The sequence below is a fragment of the Vombatus ursinus genome, unplaced genomic scaffold, assembly GCF_900497805.2.
Source record: "Vombatus ursinus unplaced genomic scaffold, bare-nosed wombat genome assembly UNPS02008996.1, whole genome shotgun sequence".
NCBI lineage: Eukaryota > Metazoa > Chordata > Mammalia > Diprotodontia > Vombatidae > Vombatus > Vombatus ursinus.
The window spans coordinates 12,255,614-12,271,787 of NW_020948774.1; the positions used below are offsets into that span (position 1 = coordinate 12,255,614).

The window sequence follows — 16,174 nt, forward strand, 5'->3', positions numbered from 1 at the left end:
TCCAACAGTACCACTACTAGATCTGTATCCCAAAGAGATGATACAAATGGGAAAAGGACCCACGTGTACAAAAAATATTTATAGCAGCTCTTTCTGTGGTGACAAAGAATTGGACATTGAGCGGATGCCCATCAATTGGGGAATGGCTGAAGAAGTTGTGTTATATAAATGTAATGGAATGCTCTTGTTCCATAAGAAATGATGAGCTAGGAGATTTCAGAAAAACCTGGAAAGACTTGCATGAACTGATGTTAAGTGAAGTGAGCAGAAACAGGAGAACATTGTACACAGTAACAGCAACATTCTGTGATGACCGACCTTGATAAACTTAACTCATCTCAGCAATGCAATGATCTAAGTCAATTGCAAAAGACTCATAATGCAAAATGCTATCCACATCCAGAGAAAGAACTATGGAGTCTGAATACAGATCGAAGCATACTATTTTCCCCTTTTTTTGTTTTTTTCTTTCTCATGGTTTTCCCCTTTTGTTCTGATTCTTCTTTCACAACATAACTAATGTGGAAATGTGTTTGCAGATATATGACCTATATCAGATTGCATGCCATCTTGGGAAGAAAGGGGGGGATTTAGAATTCAAAATATTATAAAAGTTAATGTTGAAAACTAAAAATAAATAAATTTTAAAAAATAAAAATAGTTCAGGGATTGATTTTGAAATTTCATTTACCTAACAGAAAATACTTTGAAATGCTTCACCCTAGGGATTGGAAGGCTGACTGCCAGAGGATGGAAAGGGGTTCAAGAATTCCTAAACAGGGCCTTGCTTCTATGTACTTTTATCTCTTAAAATGGAAAACTTTGCTAATCAACTAAGGAATGGAGAAAAAAGTACTGAAACATCTGTGATATTCTGGTTTAGACTTATTGGGAGTATCCATTGAATAATCAAATATTTGCCAGTTATCCTCAATTTTCAAGGATTATACTTGGAACAGAACAAGATAGAAGGAAAAGAAAAGAAAGACACAGGCCTTGCCTTCAAGAAGTTTACAATCTAGTAGGGGAGACTTATAGACTTGAAAAGGTAGAATATAAGTGCCATATGAGTGGTATAGACAATTAGTGCTACCAAAGTTCAGAGAAGGGAGATGTCTAGTGATTGACTGAATTGGCTAGCAAGGACTTCCCCTTTTGTGGAGATTTGACTTGTGCCTTGAAAAATGATTAGCATTTTCATTAGGTAGAGGTGATGTTGGGTTTTAATAAATTTATATGTCATTCCTTGTGTTTGTTTCAGCACTTTACAAAGCAAGGAGCTTTCTTCAGGGTCTGGGCAAAAGGAGAGTCAAAGCTCCAGTCACGGGGTCCTCTGTGTGAGTACACAGCCAATGACCACTCTCAGCCAGCCCCCCACAGATCAGAGCCCTCACACACTCCGGAAAGGTATTACTTTTGTCTCCTTTCTCATTAGTCCTTGTCTTCAGCCCACTAAGGGTTTGAGTTTAAACTAGTTTTAAACTTCCTTTAAACCAGGCACACAAAGGCAACAGCTGTAGGACTTAATAGATAGTACCTAGTGTTACTGTCTACAATTTGAATTTGAAGGGTATCATCTCACCACTTTGCCCTATACTCATATTCAGATGTGTCTTTATAACCTTAGGTGAATTATAAACTCACTTAGTGCCTGTTTTCTCCTCTGTAAAATGAAGACTTGGAATCAGTAATCTCTAAAGCCCACTTCCAGCACTAATATGCTACAGACAAATCTAGCAGTGTGTAGGAACCTTCTTTCCCTTAGCTTTGTTCACTATGTTTCTCACTGTCACAGCTAGTAGAACCTAGCAGGACAGAGGGTATTATTCACTTCTACCAAGACTTGAGTGTTAAGGGGACTATGGCATCAGGGACACATATGAACTACCCAACTAGCTCATCCAGACCAGTGTACCATCTTTGGCAGTGGCACCAAAAGACATACTATAGAAAGAACATAACTATTCTCCTTGAGGTCAGTTTCAAAGTCTAACATTACCTTTGATAAATTGCTAATAAATGATCTTGGGTCCATGATTCAGGAATTTAGCCACATGTTTTTTTGAGTGGACAGTGCTTCTTAGGTTAACAAACTCCATACATTTATAACTGGTAAAATAAAAATTAAATTAATTTGAGAAACAGTGTTGTATAGAGCATAGCTATGAGGTCAGCATTCCTGACCTCAGAGTCAAGAAGACCACCTGGTTTCAGGTCTGATCTCTGACACATACTAGCTGTGTTACCCTCAGCAAAGACACTTAACTTCCAAGTGGCTCATCCAGCTTTCCAAGACTATAAGTTGTAGGGCAGGTGCCATGCTATATTAGTAGAGATAATTTCTTTATTGGGAGCTCTATATGTTGATAAATTGCAAGTTCATTCAAAAATAAAATAATATTTTTATTTGAACTACATTTACTCATTTTAGCTTTCATTGCCTCCTTGGTACAAGGATTTGTTGAAATTGATTCCATGCTATCCTCTTCATAACTGAAATTAACTATATTCATTTTGGTGTTCATCTTTTAGAGCTGAAGAGCCCTGATTCTTACTGCATTCTTATTCAACTGTTTCTACATTATCTTTATCATTTGAATTTACCTTTTCTTAGGGTTTCTCAGTCTCTGACCTCTGAGATCCAAGTGTGAGTACACCATAGTTTTATACAAGGGCAGGACTCTAACTGCAGCAGTGTAGTACATCTTCAAGGAAATCTCTAAATGACTACTTTGTGCATCTCACAATGTAGTATTTACATAATCATCATTCACATGGCATTTCATTTCTCAGAAGAGCATCATCCTATGTAGCTTTCCTCCTCTTCACAGCCAAAGACATAGAAAAAGTTGCCTGGACTTTCTTTCAGCACTTTCTCACCTCTAATTCACTTCTCATCATCTTGTCATCTAACTTCCATTCCCTACACTTGACTTAAACTGCTCTCTCCAAGGTTATCAATGATCTCTTTAGTGCTAAATCTAACGGTCTTTTTCTCAGTTCTCATTCTTTTTATGTTTCTACAGCATTTAACACTGTTAACTACCTCCTCCTTTCGGATACTTTCTCCTGTCTGGGTTTTTGTGACTCTGGTCTGTCATGGTAATTTTCCTTTCTATCTGTCTGATGTCTTCCTCCTTCTCCTTTTCCTGGATCATCCTCCATGTCTCATCTACCATGTGTCATGGTTCATAATCCCAAAATGGGAAATTACACTGGCCTATTACAATGGCCTTATAATTGATCTCCCTGCATTTCTCCTCCAATTTCCACTCCCATCTAGTCTGAACTCAGCTACCAAATTCAAATTCCTGAAGTATGAGTCCAACTATGTCACTATCCTTCTCAGGAAACTTTAGTGGTTCCCTGTTGCCTCTAGAATAAAATACACATTTCTCTATTTTGATTTTTAAAGCCCTTGATAATATGGCTTCAGCCTATCCAGACAATTATACCTCATATATTACCTTTCAGAAACCATGTTCCAGCCAAACTGTCCTGTTTGCTATTCCCTGTACACAGTATTCCCTTTCCTAATTCTATGCCTTTGCATAAGGTGTGCTTATACTTGGAATATTCTCCACACTCACCTTGATCTCTTGGAACCCCTAGGCTTTTCTTGGTTCAAGTACCACATGTTTCAAGAGGCATTACATTCGCCAAATCACTTTGTGTTTTTAAAATAGGTCCTTTATTTATTTATCTGTCAACATACTTTATCTCCCTCAACCTCCTGCCAGTAGAATATAAGCTTAGAGGACAGGACTCCCTTGCTTTTGCATTTGCATTTCTGGCACCTAGCACAATGCCTGGCACATAGTATGTGATTAAAAATGTATATTAAATCATTAATTGATTTGTGAAAAACCTTTACAAAATGACTTGTTCCATCGCTAATCCCTGAGGAATTGTCATTCATATATCTTTATGTTTGTTTCTTTCAGCCAGTCACCTACCTTTAGTGAAATTTTACCCATTTTTGAATTTTACAGTGACTCAATCTTTTGAACTGTTGGAATGGAATCTTATCTATGTTTATTTTTTTAAAAGAGAGTCTTTATAAATTAGATACACTTTCTGCTCCTTGTTCATATTCTTGCTTAGCTTATCAAAGAACTCTAGATGTACCAGATTTGACAAGTATCATATTTGCATAGAAACTATTTTCTTTCTTCTAGTACATTAATTACTTATTTCACTGAAAAAATATTTTGTAATATATTCCACTAACTTGCCAAGCATAAAAGCAAATAAGATTCACTGTTAAGGACGAATTAAATATATTTACTTTCCTTGGATTTTAAAATCATCTGTCCTAGGAAAGATATTTATGTAATTAAAGATAATTTTACCTACTCATCTGATCGCACAATGGATAGCTCACTGGTCCTGGAGCCATGAAGACCTGTGTTCAAATCCAGCCTAAGACCATAATAGCTATATGACTCTGGGCAAATCACTTAATCTCTGTCTATCTCAGTTTCCTCAACTGAATATAACAGTACTTACCTCTCAGGGTTGTTGTGAGGACCAAATAAGATAATATTTATTAATCACTTAGCACAGCTCCTGGCACTATATAAATGTTTGTTTCCTCCCCTATCCCACCTCCTAACCCCCAACCGAGGGCTAAACCAAACTGTGAACATATATTTTAAGTTCCCCATTGGTTAGATACCTAGCTGTATTATCAAGCTTAATTTGGAAGTTTGTGCCCAGAGTAGGATGAGAAAATTTTTATTAAAAATGTAGTTTTTCTTCCAGGCAAATGGAGTGAACCAGAAAAAAATATTTTTTAAATAAGTAGATTTTCTTTTTCTATATGAGAAGAGAAATAGTTACTGATGTCTCATTGAAGACTTTAAAAGTTATCACATCAGGAAAGAGATTAGACTTTAGCCTCAAAGGGCAAAAGCAAAAGTTATAAGTCCCAAGGAGGCCAATTTAGGCTTGATATCAAGTCTCCTAGAATTAGAGCTAATTAAAAATGGAATGGGCTACTTTGGTAACTGATAGGTTCTCCTTCACTGAAGGTCTTTAAACAAAGGCTAGATGACCTTTTCTCAGGTGTATTGTACTTGAAATTTGTATTTAGTTATAGGTTGGACTGGATAGCCAACTGAGGTTCCTTCCAACTTTGGAACCTTGTTATTTTGTGACCTGGGACAGTATTTCTTCTAGAACCAACTGGCTTACAATCCTGGCAGGTTTGAAGTTTTCTAATGATATTTTCTTCTATCTCTAATTTTGTTTACTATTGCAGTACATTTTCCATTGAAGACAATGCATTTGTTATTAATACTCTTTCATGATCATTGAGAGGAAAAAAAGAATAGAAGCTAGAGGAGTAAGAAGTTAAGGCAAATAAAATTAAAAAGTGAAAAAAAATTTATTAAGTGCTTACTAATGTCAAGCATAATGCTGAGTGCTCAGGATAAAAACACAAAAGTAAAGACTGTTCTTGACTTCTAGGAATCTATATTCTGATGGGAAGAGACAACAAAGGGTGGCCAGAGAGGGGTGTTTCAGTGGGTAGGACAACAGGGCCATAGATTGACATGCCCCATCCAGGAACAATAGCAGAGATCATATAACTAGGAGGGGAGAAAAGGCTATCTTCATAGCAGCAAATCATGTGAAAAGGAGAGAGTTGGAAAGAAGGAAGTGAAGCACAGTGGCTGGCGGGGATTTTCTGAACTAGTGCTTTGAGACCAATCAGGACAGCAGCATGTAAGGGCAAAGGTTTCTCCAGGGCAACAAGGCAATTGGTGAGACAGAGATTGCCAGAGAACACTGAATTTTAAGACCTAGGGATCTGAGCATGCTGATGTGAACCTTTTTAAACCATTTAGAGTCACAGAACAAGGTAAGTGAAGACATACAGTCTTCACCAAAGAGCTAGGACTGAATGATTTTATTTGAGTAGTTTTGAGAGGGGTTACTGGGGCAGAATAAAAGAAATAAAGAAGTGGGAAAAGCCCCAGGTGGTTGAAAGAAGCCTAATTGTCCGAGTCTTCCTTTTTGAGCTATCCTCTTCAATACCCAAAAGTGGCTAAGAAATCTTTAGTTTGTATTTACATGTTTCCAGGTGGGAGATGGGGGATTATAGTTTTTCTCATCAGCCACTAGAATGATGGAGAAGCTATTCAAATAGGGAGAGAAGCCAGTGAGTGAAGAGACAGCAGGAGAAAAACTTGGAGGTGATATCATTTTCCCGCTTTTTTACAAATGAAGAAACTGAGGAATAGGGAAGTAAAATGATTTACCTAGAATCAATTAAATGACTCAGGCAGACATCAAAGTTCTCCATCTTGAGTTCTTCCTTCCAAATTAAGAAGTTTCTAATGATCTTAAATTGAACTTTGATTTGTTTTCTGATCAATAGTTCGATGAGCTTTTTGTTTCAATCTAGTTGTAAATAGTCTCCCTTTTTTACACCTCTAGCTGTCAATTCCAATTTATCACTTAGAAGAGGTGGGGAAACACTGAGAAATTGGCATATTTGCATTGAATAGGATATCTAGTTTTGTAGATTTAGAATCAGGAAGGCCATCCATTCCAGCCCCTTCATTTTACAAATGAGGAAACTGAGGTTCAGAGAAGTGAAGAGGCTTGCCTCAGGTCACACAGGCAGAGTAAAGATTTGAATGCAGGTCCTCAGATCCTAAATACAGCAGTCTTTCTATGAAACATTAAAAATTTGGTCATTCACTCAATGTATTATCAATATGATACCCAACCAACCAGTCCAGTTGTACTTTAGATTAGATTCACCAAGTTGGCTAATTATGTGGGCACTATGTTGACTCAATTTTCATGATATACTTAAATATTTTAACTTTATAAAAAGTGTAAATATCACCTTCTCATCTGGAACTTTGTTTAGATGCTCCAGACTCATCCCTTACCACTGCATTCAGTGACACAAATTTCCTTCGATACTTGTCACTACCATTTCTGAGAGCTTAGTGTTAAAGTACCTAGAACAGTGCCATATACTTTCATTAGCAATGGTACCGAGTACAGCATAGTACAGAGCTCGACCATGGGTTGGAGAAGGTACCCTCCTATAGGGTTCTGCAAGCAGATGGTATGTGTCATAATAAACAGGAAGAATTTCACTCCCCAAAACTAATACATGTAGTACCCAGATTTCCATTCCAACTCTAAGTTTCAACAATAACTCCCATTCCCCTCAAAAAAAGCTGAAATTAAGCTAGATCTAACATGATGTACCAAATATAAATTTGTTACTAGAAATAAATATGCTTAAGGTCTGTGATTTCAGGGAGGAAAAATAATGGGGTTATTACAGGCATAATTCAGTTATTTCGTCATAATTCAATTATTCAGATTAGTGTTCTTTATTTTGGAAAATTCTCTGTAGTTACTTCTCCAGTTTTGTACTCTTCTAGTGTCTGGATGTAGTGGCCATTATGCACAGCAGTAAAACTCATAACAGTAGAAAATAATACGGTAGAAATTTGCAGGGAATCTAGTACTAACCTGTTTGGTATACTCTTTTGATGTCTGAACCCTTACCATTTAATTTATTCTAATTTTATATTGCATGTAATAAGTTCTACATAAATGATTGTTAAATGAATAGGTTAATGTTGTGAAGCCAATACAGTTTTCAGTACCTATCAGATTTAGTAAAAGGCCAGCGTAAGAGTATGAAAGTATATTTAGAAACCAAATGAAGTGAGCTTAATTTAATAGTATTTAAATTTTTTTTCTTTCAGTTTCAAAGAAGCTGGCACCAATACCACCCAAGGTCACCTTCAGTCAGTTAGGTGGTATGACTGACCAGTCTGCTGGCCAGCCATCCCCAGTCAGCCTGTCTCCTACACCTCCAAGTACCCCTTCTCCCTATGGACTGAATTACCCTCAAGGTTACTTATTGGTTTCAGGCCAGCTTCCCCCTGCTACAACGCTATCCCTATCTACTCCTGTCATCACAAGCACTTTAACCAAATCACGGCCTACTCCTAAGCCTCGACAGAGGCCCACGCTGCCACCTCCACAGCCTCCTACAGTAAACACTTCTGGCTCTGGTTCACAGTCTGTGGACCACCTTGTGATAGATGGCATGTCCTCTGGGGAAAGCATGTCTACAGGTAACCAAGCCACTGGCTCTCTAGAAATTTTTTATGAACTTTAGTAGAATATGAACAGAGAGGTTATTTGATTTTATTGATGGTTAATCAATTTCTATTTACCATTGAGATTGTTGTAGTGGTGTCATGTGTAACTTCTAAGATAACATCTTTTTACTCCTAGCAACAAACCCATTGAAAAGCAGCTAGAATTTAGGTCAGCTTGCAAAGAGCCCAGGTTCTCTTTATGCTCTTAGCATTTTGACATTGACACCTACACGCTCTTGGAGTTCCATGCATTTTGAATTTTTCTGGAGAAGTAAACCTTGAAAAAGAGCCTTTGAAACTGTGAAAAGTGATAGGAACATGGTTAACTAATGAATTAACAAACATCAAAATAGGCATCTCTGTCTTTTATGTTTAAAGATTTGGGAGATTTCTGTTGCTGTGTGAAATATAGAAGGTCACAGAACTTGTCTGAGTTCCAAAGTAAGATAGGATAAACATAATTTAAGACATTTTCTTCCTATTAGTGTAATTAGCCTATTGAACATGATAGTCTATGTCAACAGGATACTAATTACAGGAAGAAAGGACCCAAGTTTACAAAAATATATTGAGATATCATTCCTCTTTACCCAAATTAAGAATCTCAATGGTGTATAGTTTTGGTTAAGATCCTAAATGGTGAACTATAATTTATCTTTAGGTCTTTATTTCAAGAAATTTAAATTAAATAAAATAAAAACTGAGCTATTATTACTAAGCTAAATTAATTTTTCCATTCTTAAGTATGAAAGTCCAATCCACAGATATGTTCAGTAGGTGTGATTTGTTGAATAAGAAAGAAGAAAGCACTTTTAAAACCTTTCTTTCATGGCACTGACCAAGCTCAAGTATAGATTTAAAGGTGAGTTTTAAAACACACCTGATATGACTGATTAATGCTATAAAAGTTCCCACTCTTTAGGAAGTCAAAAGCTTTGGAAGAGGTCAGGCAAACCTCAACTGAGAGAACAGATAGCTTGGTGGTTGACACCAGGATCAGAAAAGGATGTCCTCTTAGAAAATAATCCTAGTCTTCTCCCTGCTTACTTTGATACTAACAGTCATTTTCATGTCACTTTTAAGATTTCACGAATGGGCAACTTTATTTTTAGACATTGTCCAAAGCTTCTTATCACATTTTTCATTGCATTTTAAGCCATCCAATGGCTTTAATAGTTATTAAGAATGTTTTATAATCAGTCAGCAATCACTATAATGGTGAAAAGGAATAAGCACTTGTATAATGCCTATTATGTGCCAGGAACTGTGCTAGACACTTTTTACAAATATTATCTCATTTGATTCTCACAACAAGGTTGTGAGGTTATAATCCACTATGATGGATTATAACAAGCTTTGGGAAACTGCATGTATGTATGGTTATTAAGTTATAGGAAGAGTCCTTGAAAAACATATTTGAACACCATTTTCCCCCTCTATAGCTTGCTTCATTAAGTGAGTCTATTGTTGTGGTAGTGTCTTTTCCCTAAAGACACACCTTAGCCTTTCAAGCTAAGGCATATTCACTAATGAATATTTGCTGTTAACATATTCTTGGTTATCCAGCATCCTTGTCCTCAAACTGATTTTTTAATAATAATAATAATACATCCCAAACCAATGATCTCTGTAACCAAAAAAAAAAAAAAAAATCCCAGGACAGCATTGTACTAATTAGATACAAACTACTCTCATAATGAGTTGCATCTTTCTGCTTTTCTACCCTACCCAAGTATAAGAAGAAAAGCATAGTAGAAATTATTGCGAGCAATTTAAAGAAGAGGGTTAGGAAAATATTTAAAGGAAGAAAGAAGCATATCTTTGATTTGAGAAATGGAGTGAGATATCTTTGCTTGGAATTTTTTGTGGAAGGACTGGGGACCAGAAGGCATTTGAAAAGACAGTCGCCTTTAGTTTTCAAATAATCAATGGTGGAATTTGAGAACACTGAGCTGGAGAACAAATATATATTTCCCTGTGCAAACACACACATACATATACACACACATTGTTTCTTGTTGTTATTGCTGTTTTTGCTTTCCCTACTGTTGAGTTTTGTCCTAATTGTACAAGTCTCTGAAATAATTTCTGTAGCTTGTAGTATAATACCTGTAATTATTTTGTTTGCTTAACTGGTGTGAACTGAAATTCTACCTTACTGCGATTTTTAGCATTTTCTCAGTTCTGTTGTTTCCTTGTTTTTATTCCTTTCTCCAAATCCTATCATTGTGTCATTGCAGCTGTTTGACAATGAGTGGCGCAATTGTGGATAAGTATGAGGGGGATTTTCAGGGTAAGCTGGCATCCCAGTCTCCATCTCCCTTCTAATTCTGAAGGCTAACCCAGGTCAACTTGACAGCTGCTGTCACTAACTCATCACCTCTGCATGTGGCTCAACCCGAGTTGCATGGCTGTGTGGCTCTTACTGATTCCACAAGCTCACTAACAATGAATTTATTAGTAAGCTTATTTGGCTTCTTAGAACTGCTGACCTTCTTTTTCTATTCTTCTGCTCCAATTAAGGAAAAACAATTTTCCTTCTCTCCTCCCCCAAATCACTTCATTAATTGTTTTTCAATACTTGTATGAGCACCTTCCCCTTATTTGATTATGGTTACTCCTCCCAGGGGATGTTGATGTGCTGTTGGTTGACTGATCATATGACTTTCTATTTCCAAAGAGTGAACTTTGGCCTGGATCCTCGATGCTTCCTGTAAGTGTTCTTAGAGAAAGTACCTCTAGAAGTCAGATGCAAGAGTTCAAAATTATTGAGAGATGGCCATAATGCTACTTGACCAGGTCTAATGGATGAACACTATAACAGAAGTCACCCCTACCACCTGTTAACCCTTTTTTATCTCAGCTAGGAGATATCTCAGATGGGAGACATCTATGTAAAGTAGGGATAGTTGCTTCTGCTCTTGGTACCTTCACTGACCCTTCAGGAGGTTGAACAAGCATCCAAAAACAAAATCAAAGGAATTTAAATGAAAGGGACTGCAGATAATCTAGTCTAGCTCACTTACTTTACAGATAAGAAAACTGAAGCTCAGGAAGGCAAAGTAAATTGTTCCTAGGTCACATAAATGGTAGCAAAAAATTTAAAAGCAGATATTCTGCCTCCCAGTCCAGTACTCTTTCTACTACAATAAGCTGCCTCTCTTAAAGTGTTCCATAAAGAATATTTTTAAAAACAAAAACTCAGATCTAGACTGAGATGTATATATGTATACATCTATACATATCTGCCCAGTTTGGGAAAATCTTTGTCATTCAAAACCAACTGGCCCTGAAGTCAGGAGGACCTGAGTTCAAATCTGGCTTCAGACCAAACACTTGACACTTACTAGCTGTGTGACCCTGGGCAAGTCACTTAACCCCAATTGCCCAAAAAAAAAAAAGGAGAATGTTTGAAAGTTATCTCAACAAGGTTCTAAAAAAAAAATAGTTCCAGTGCTCTATCCACTGCGCTACCTAGCTGCCCCACTTTCAAACATTCTCAAGCCAGGTTCTCTAGCCATTCCCAGATTGACACCACCTAACAACACAACCATGTGAATTAGCATTTTGGTTATTATGATAGATATGTATTCCTTTTTTTGTGCAAAACCAAGTTTCTAGAGAACTGGACAGTTTGCTTTGAATAGCAAAAGGAATTAAGAGTAGTATATTCAAGGACAATTTGACTTTCTTAGGATCACAGAGAGAAGGGTGAGCCAAAACTGGCATTCTTGTCTCCTGCTACTTTTTAGTTGAATGAAAAGATTGCAATTATAAGTATGGTTACTTGCAGTGGCCATTGTGTGAGCTTGTTATAATATAGGGGCAATGGCTGCTCCCTTTGCTTGCTAATTGCTCTTTCCATCTTACAGCATTAAATGTCAGGCAGAAGAGTAAGGGGAGCCCATGTGCCTCCTCCTTTTGGCACTGTGGTGACCAAAACAGGCCCACCTACATAGGTAAAGGGAGGACTAATACCACGACTGTCAGTCTTCCTCATTTCACCAACTGATAGCTGGGCTCTTCAGCCCCAAAGATCTCTGCTTATCATTGTGTCTTTATAGCTAGAATGGGGTTGGCCTACCAGAGCCAAGCCTTGGTAAGAATGTTTTCTGGAGCTGCCCAAGAAATAAGAAATAAACTTCTTTCCATAAAGGTCAGTGAAAGAAAGGGGTCTGCAAGGCTGAACTTCATTTTCCTTTGTTTTGTGGGGAGCGGTGCTACAGAAGATCTATTTTGCTTCCCCTTTTTGTTATTCTGGATACATAATGACCAAACAGTGGTAGGCATGTAAAGATACATTAAAGATATATATTCAATCAGCCTTGTGCTGTATCTTGCCAAATAGCTTAACATAAATAAGAGCAAACCCAGAGGAGAAATCACATTATTTCTTTGAGGGGGTCAAGGATTGTATAGTTTCCAGGCTTTTTATCTGAGGACACTGGAAGGTACTCTCTCAACATTTCCACCAGAAGAAACCTGACTCAAGTTGCCTGTTTTGCATTATTACAGATATTTTAATTTTTTTATTTGAGGTAGGAAAGAGTAGTAGGCAAGTGGCTAATCCCGTTCATAAAACCTGTACTTTGCTGTTTCCACTATCCAGTGTTTGTTTGGAGCTCTGTAGCTCCTCATTAATTCCACATTTCTTCACCACTAGCTTAGCAGTCCTTGATAACCCATTTAAGGGAGGGTAAATAACAGGATTGAATGAGATTACAGCCATCATTTTCTTCAACCAAGAATGTTACCTCAAACAAGAGGTAATAAAGATGTTCTAGGAGTTCCACATACACATTGGTCTTACGGGTACTTTCTTCTTGCTAGTCATGGAAAGTGAAAACCCTGACCCCCATGAGGACCGATTCTCCCTTGGAAATATCTTTGCAAAGGGGACTAAGATAACCTTAAGAGTAATCAAGAGGGATTATAAATCTGTCATAACAGGGGATAGTGCCAGAGCTTCTTTAGGACAATGGATTTCTGGTTTGGACCAGTGTATTGTGACTGAAATTAGGGTCCGAGATCCAATTCCAGTCACTGCACTTCACGTTTCCTCATGTGACAGAGATCTAATCTGTCTCCAACTATTCCTAGACTTGTTGGGGTGAGAAGCCCAGTGAAGTTTTGCTTCCACGGAGGTGGCAAAAAGCATCAGATTTACCTTCTTAAGCTCTTCGTGGGAGCTGGCTAGGCAATTAACTGGAGCCTTCTCAGTATCCAGAAGTCTGGATTTTCCCACTATGGTACTGAAATAGGACAAAATTACCAATAAGGTTACTTTATATTCTAGTGCAACATGAAGTGACTGCTCATCAGCCTGTAGTGTGAACTACAATTTAAGGACAGAATTGGAATGCCTTAGCCTCTCCAACCTTATTACAAGTAGGGAAAATAGGAACAAGAAGAGCCTAATCACAAACATGATAATATCCTTCATCTTTGCATTAAGTAGTATGCTACGTCATAAATGTATCCTCTCTTAAAAAAAAAGAGTGTATGAGTATGTATGTGTGGTGTGTGGGGGGAGGCTGTAGTGGTAATGGGATGGGCCACAATTCCCTGCTCCTTAATGCTGATTCTACTTGTGTCTTTTAGCAAGAGGCACTATTTCAATTACTTTTCTCTGCACATTTCCAGATCTTGTCCACTTTGATATCCCTTCTATCCACGTAGAGCTTGGTTCTTCACTCCACCCGGGTCTCCTGGAGCACATGACAAGACAATCAGGGACTGAGAAAAGAGACTCAGAGGAAGAGTCAGAAAGCACTGCCCTTTGACACTGCAGCTCCTCACCCAACACTCTTGTATATACACATGCCCCCAGAAACACTTCAAGGATGTATGTCGCAGTGCTCTTGCTAAGCATTCTCCATCAGCACTTTCTTCTTTCACTGCCAACATGAAGTTGGACTTTAAAGAAAGCCACTGATCTCCTATCTATGGCAAGTGTTGATGACATAGTGGTTTTGTTTGTTTTAGGTGCTTAGTTTAGCCTTCTTTGATCATTGCCTTTTGACTTGGTACCTAAGTGAATTTCTATCTTCAGCCCTGTGTGCAGTAACATCTGACCCCTCTCCATCCAGATACTGCTTATGTAATAAGTCCTTGTTTCTAAAAGGGACAAGTTGCAAAAACTCTCTGCCATCCAAACATAGGTCTATTTCAGTCCATGGAAGTCTACCTGTTATTTGACTACCCCACTCTTCCCAAGGATAGAGAACTCACATCCACAAAAAGAGCTGTTAGATCTGAAGATGGTATGTTTTCCTTTAATGAGCTCATAATCACTTGATTATACCAGCTTGCTTAGTAGTAAGCATTTGGTTCACGAGGTAAGCTCATGTCCATCAACCTGTGGATCTCTCCTTATTCAAAAATTACAATTGAATAGCAATAATTCCATGTCCTAACATGTGGAAGTGGGACTGTTCCCAAACAGAATAGACTAATGCTATAAGATGTATTTGCATACTTTCTTTGATGACATAAATCATTCCCATCATTTGATTACATCAATGACAGGGAAAGAGAAATGAGGAAAAGGGCATGTGAACATTGACCCAAGAGATCATTGCAGGGCAGAGGAGATTAAAAATTTTGGCTTAAAGTTATAAATGGAGTGAAGAATTAAATTCAAGGCATGCATGCAAAGTCAAAGTTTAAGGTCTTATCCTTTGAAAAAAATATATACATACTATAATGTTATATTTGTATATATGAAATCTCTATATTTGTTTTATTTGAGATGTTTCATCTAAACTAATGTACAAATGTACAATGAAAACTCAAATGCTTTGTTATTTTTCCCAACACACTGTAAAATAATTCTTTGCAGGATTTGCAAATTAAAGATGTTGTAGGCTTTGCACACTTAAATGACAAGTATAGCTCATTAGTTTGTAAATGTAGTAAGGGGTGGGGAAATCACCTTTATACATGCATAAGTTGTCAAAAAATAATGCTATTAAAATATTTATTGTCACTAAGTATGGTATACTTTATTGTATTTATAAAAAAAAAAATATGCAAGGAATAAGTCTCAGATTCAGTTTATCTAAGTTGGTGCCTCAGAGGAATCAATAGATGTAGGTTTAAACCCAGAATTGCACTACCTAGCTGTGAGATTTGGGCACAAATTCTGAAACTTCTGTCCTGATTCCCTATCTATAAAAAAAGGAAGATAGAATTACCTGCCCTGACAATCTCACAGGATTGTTGTGACAATCAAATGAGCTTGGTCAAATGGAAAAGCACCCTAAATATGTCAGGTATTTTCAAATATGTACTCTATTCAAAAAACTCTAAAATGGAGACAAATCAAGTGTCTGTTAGTCTTCAGTTGGCCTCTTCCTCAGCTATGAGTTCCTATAAATATTTCTAAAACCTTTTTTGCTGTAGCATTATCAAGCTAAATACTAACATATTCCCTTTGCAAAATTATCTTACATGAATCAATACCCAAAGAAATAGTTAATAATAGCCAATTGGTAGCTCCCTAGTTTTTAAGGTCAAATAATAAGACCATTTTGCTTTATCATGAGAGGAAAAAGGTTTATGATCACAAAGGAATATGGGAGAGAATCTTCCACCCACACATAATGAAGAACTTTTAGAGAATTCTCTCACCAGTGCTCTTCCTTCCAGTCATTTAGCCCCACCAAATATAGCTGTCAGTAATCATTTATTAAAGACTTCCTATCAGACACTGCATTAAGCGCCTTGGCTAAAAAGATTGGCAAAAACAGTTTCTTCCCTCAAGGAGCTCATGTTATAGGAAATAACATCCCAACAGTCACATACATAGAACATAAACAGGGTAATTGGAAGCTAATCTCAGAGGGAAGGCAAGGGAGGTGGCAGGGTACCTTCCTTAGAAAGTGGAATTTGAGTTCAGTCTTGAAGGAAGCTATGGAAGTCAGGTGCAAGTAAGAGGGGGAGAACATTCCAGACAAGGGGTGCCTTTTTACTGGCAAGCAGCACAGAGTTGGGGGAGAGAGTTTTGTGTACAAGAAACAGCAAGA

The 16,174-nt window shown here is 37.4% G+C and overlaps 1 protein-coding gene across 5 annotated transcripts in view; it reads left to right on the forward strand.

The window, feature by feature from the left end:
- The window catches only part of ARHGAP44 (Rho GTPase activating protein 44), a 163,663-nt gene extending 148,524 nt beyond the window's left edge, over window positions 1-15,139 (forward strand). Inside the window, exons 18-22 of one of the 5 annotated variants that reach the window (XR_003568110.1) lie at window positions 1,262-1,407; window positions 7,746-8,120; window positions 10,388-10,440; window positions 10,775-10,860; window positions 13,791-13,878. Coding sequence is in view for 3 of the 5 variants with exons in the window: in XM_027850203.1 (XP_027706004.1) it covers window positions 1,262-1,407; window positions 7,746-8,120; window positions 13,791-13,930 (661 nt within the window). In the remaining 2 variants the exon portion in view is untranslated. Of the gene's footprint in view, window positions 1-1,261; window positions 1,408-7,745; window positions 8,121-10,387; window positions 10,441-10,774; window positions 10,861-13,790 lie in introns of all 5 variants that reach the window. The other 4 variants (XR_003568111.1, XM_027850204.1, XM_027850203.1 and 1 more) reach the window with 4 other exon arrangements.
- The last annotated feature ends 1,035 nt before the right edge of the window (window positions 15,140-16,174 follow it).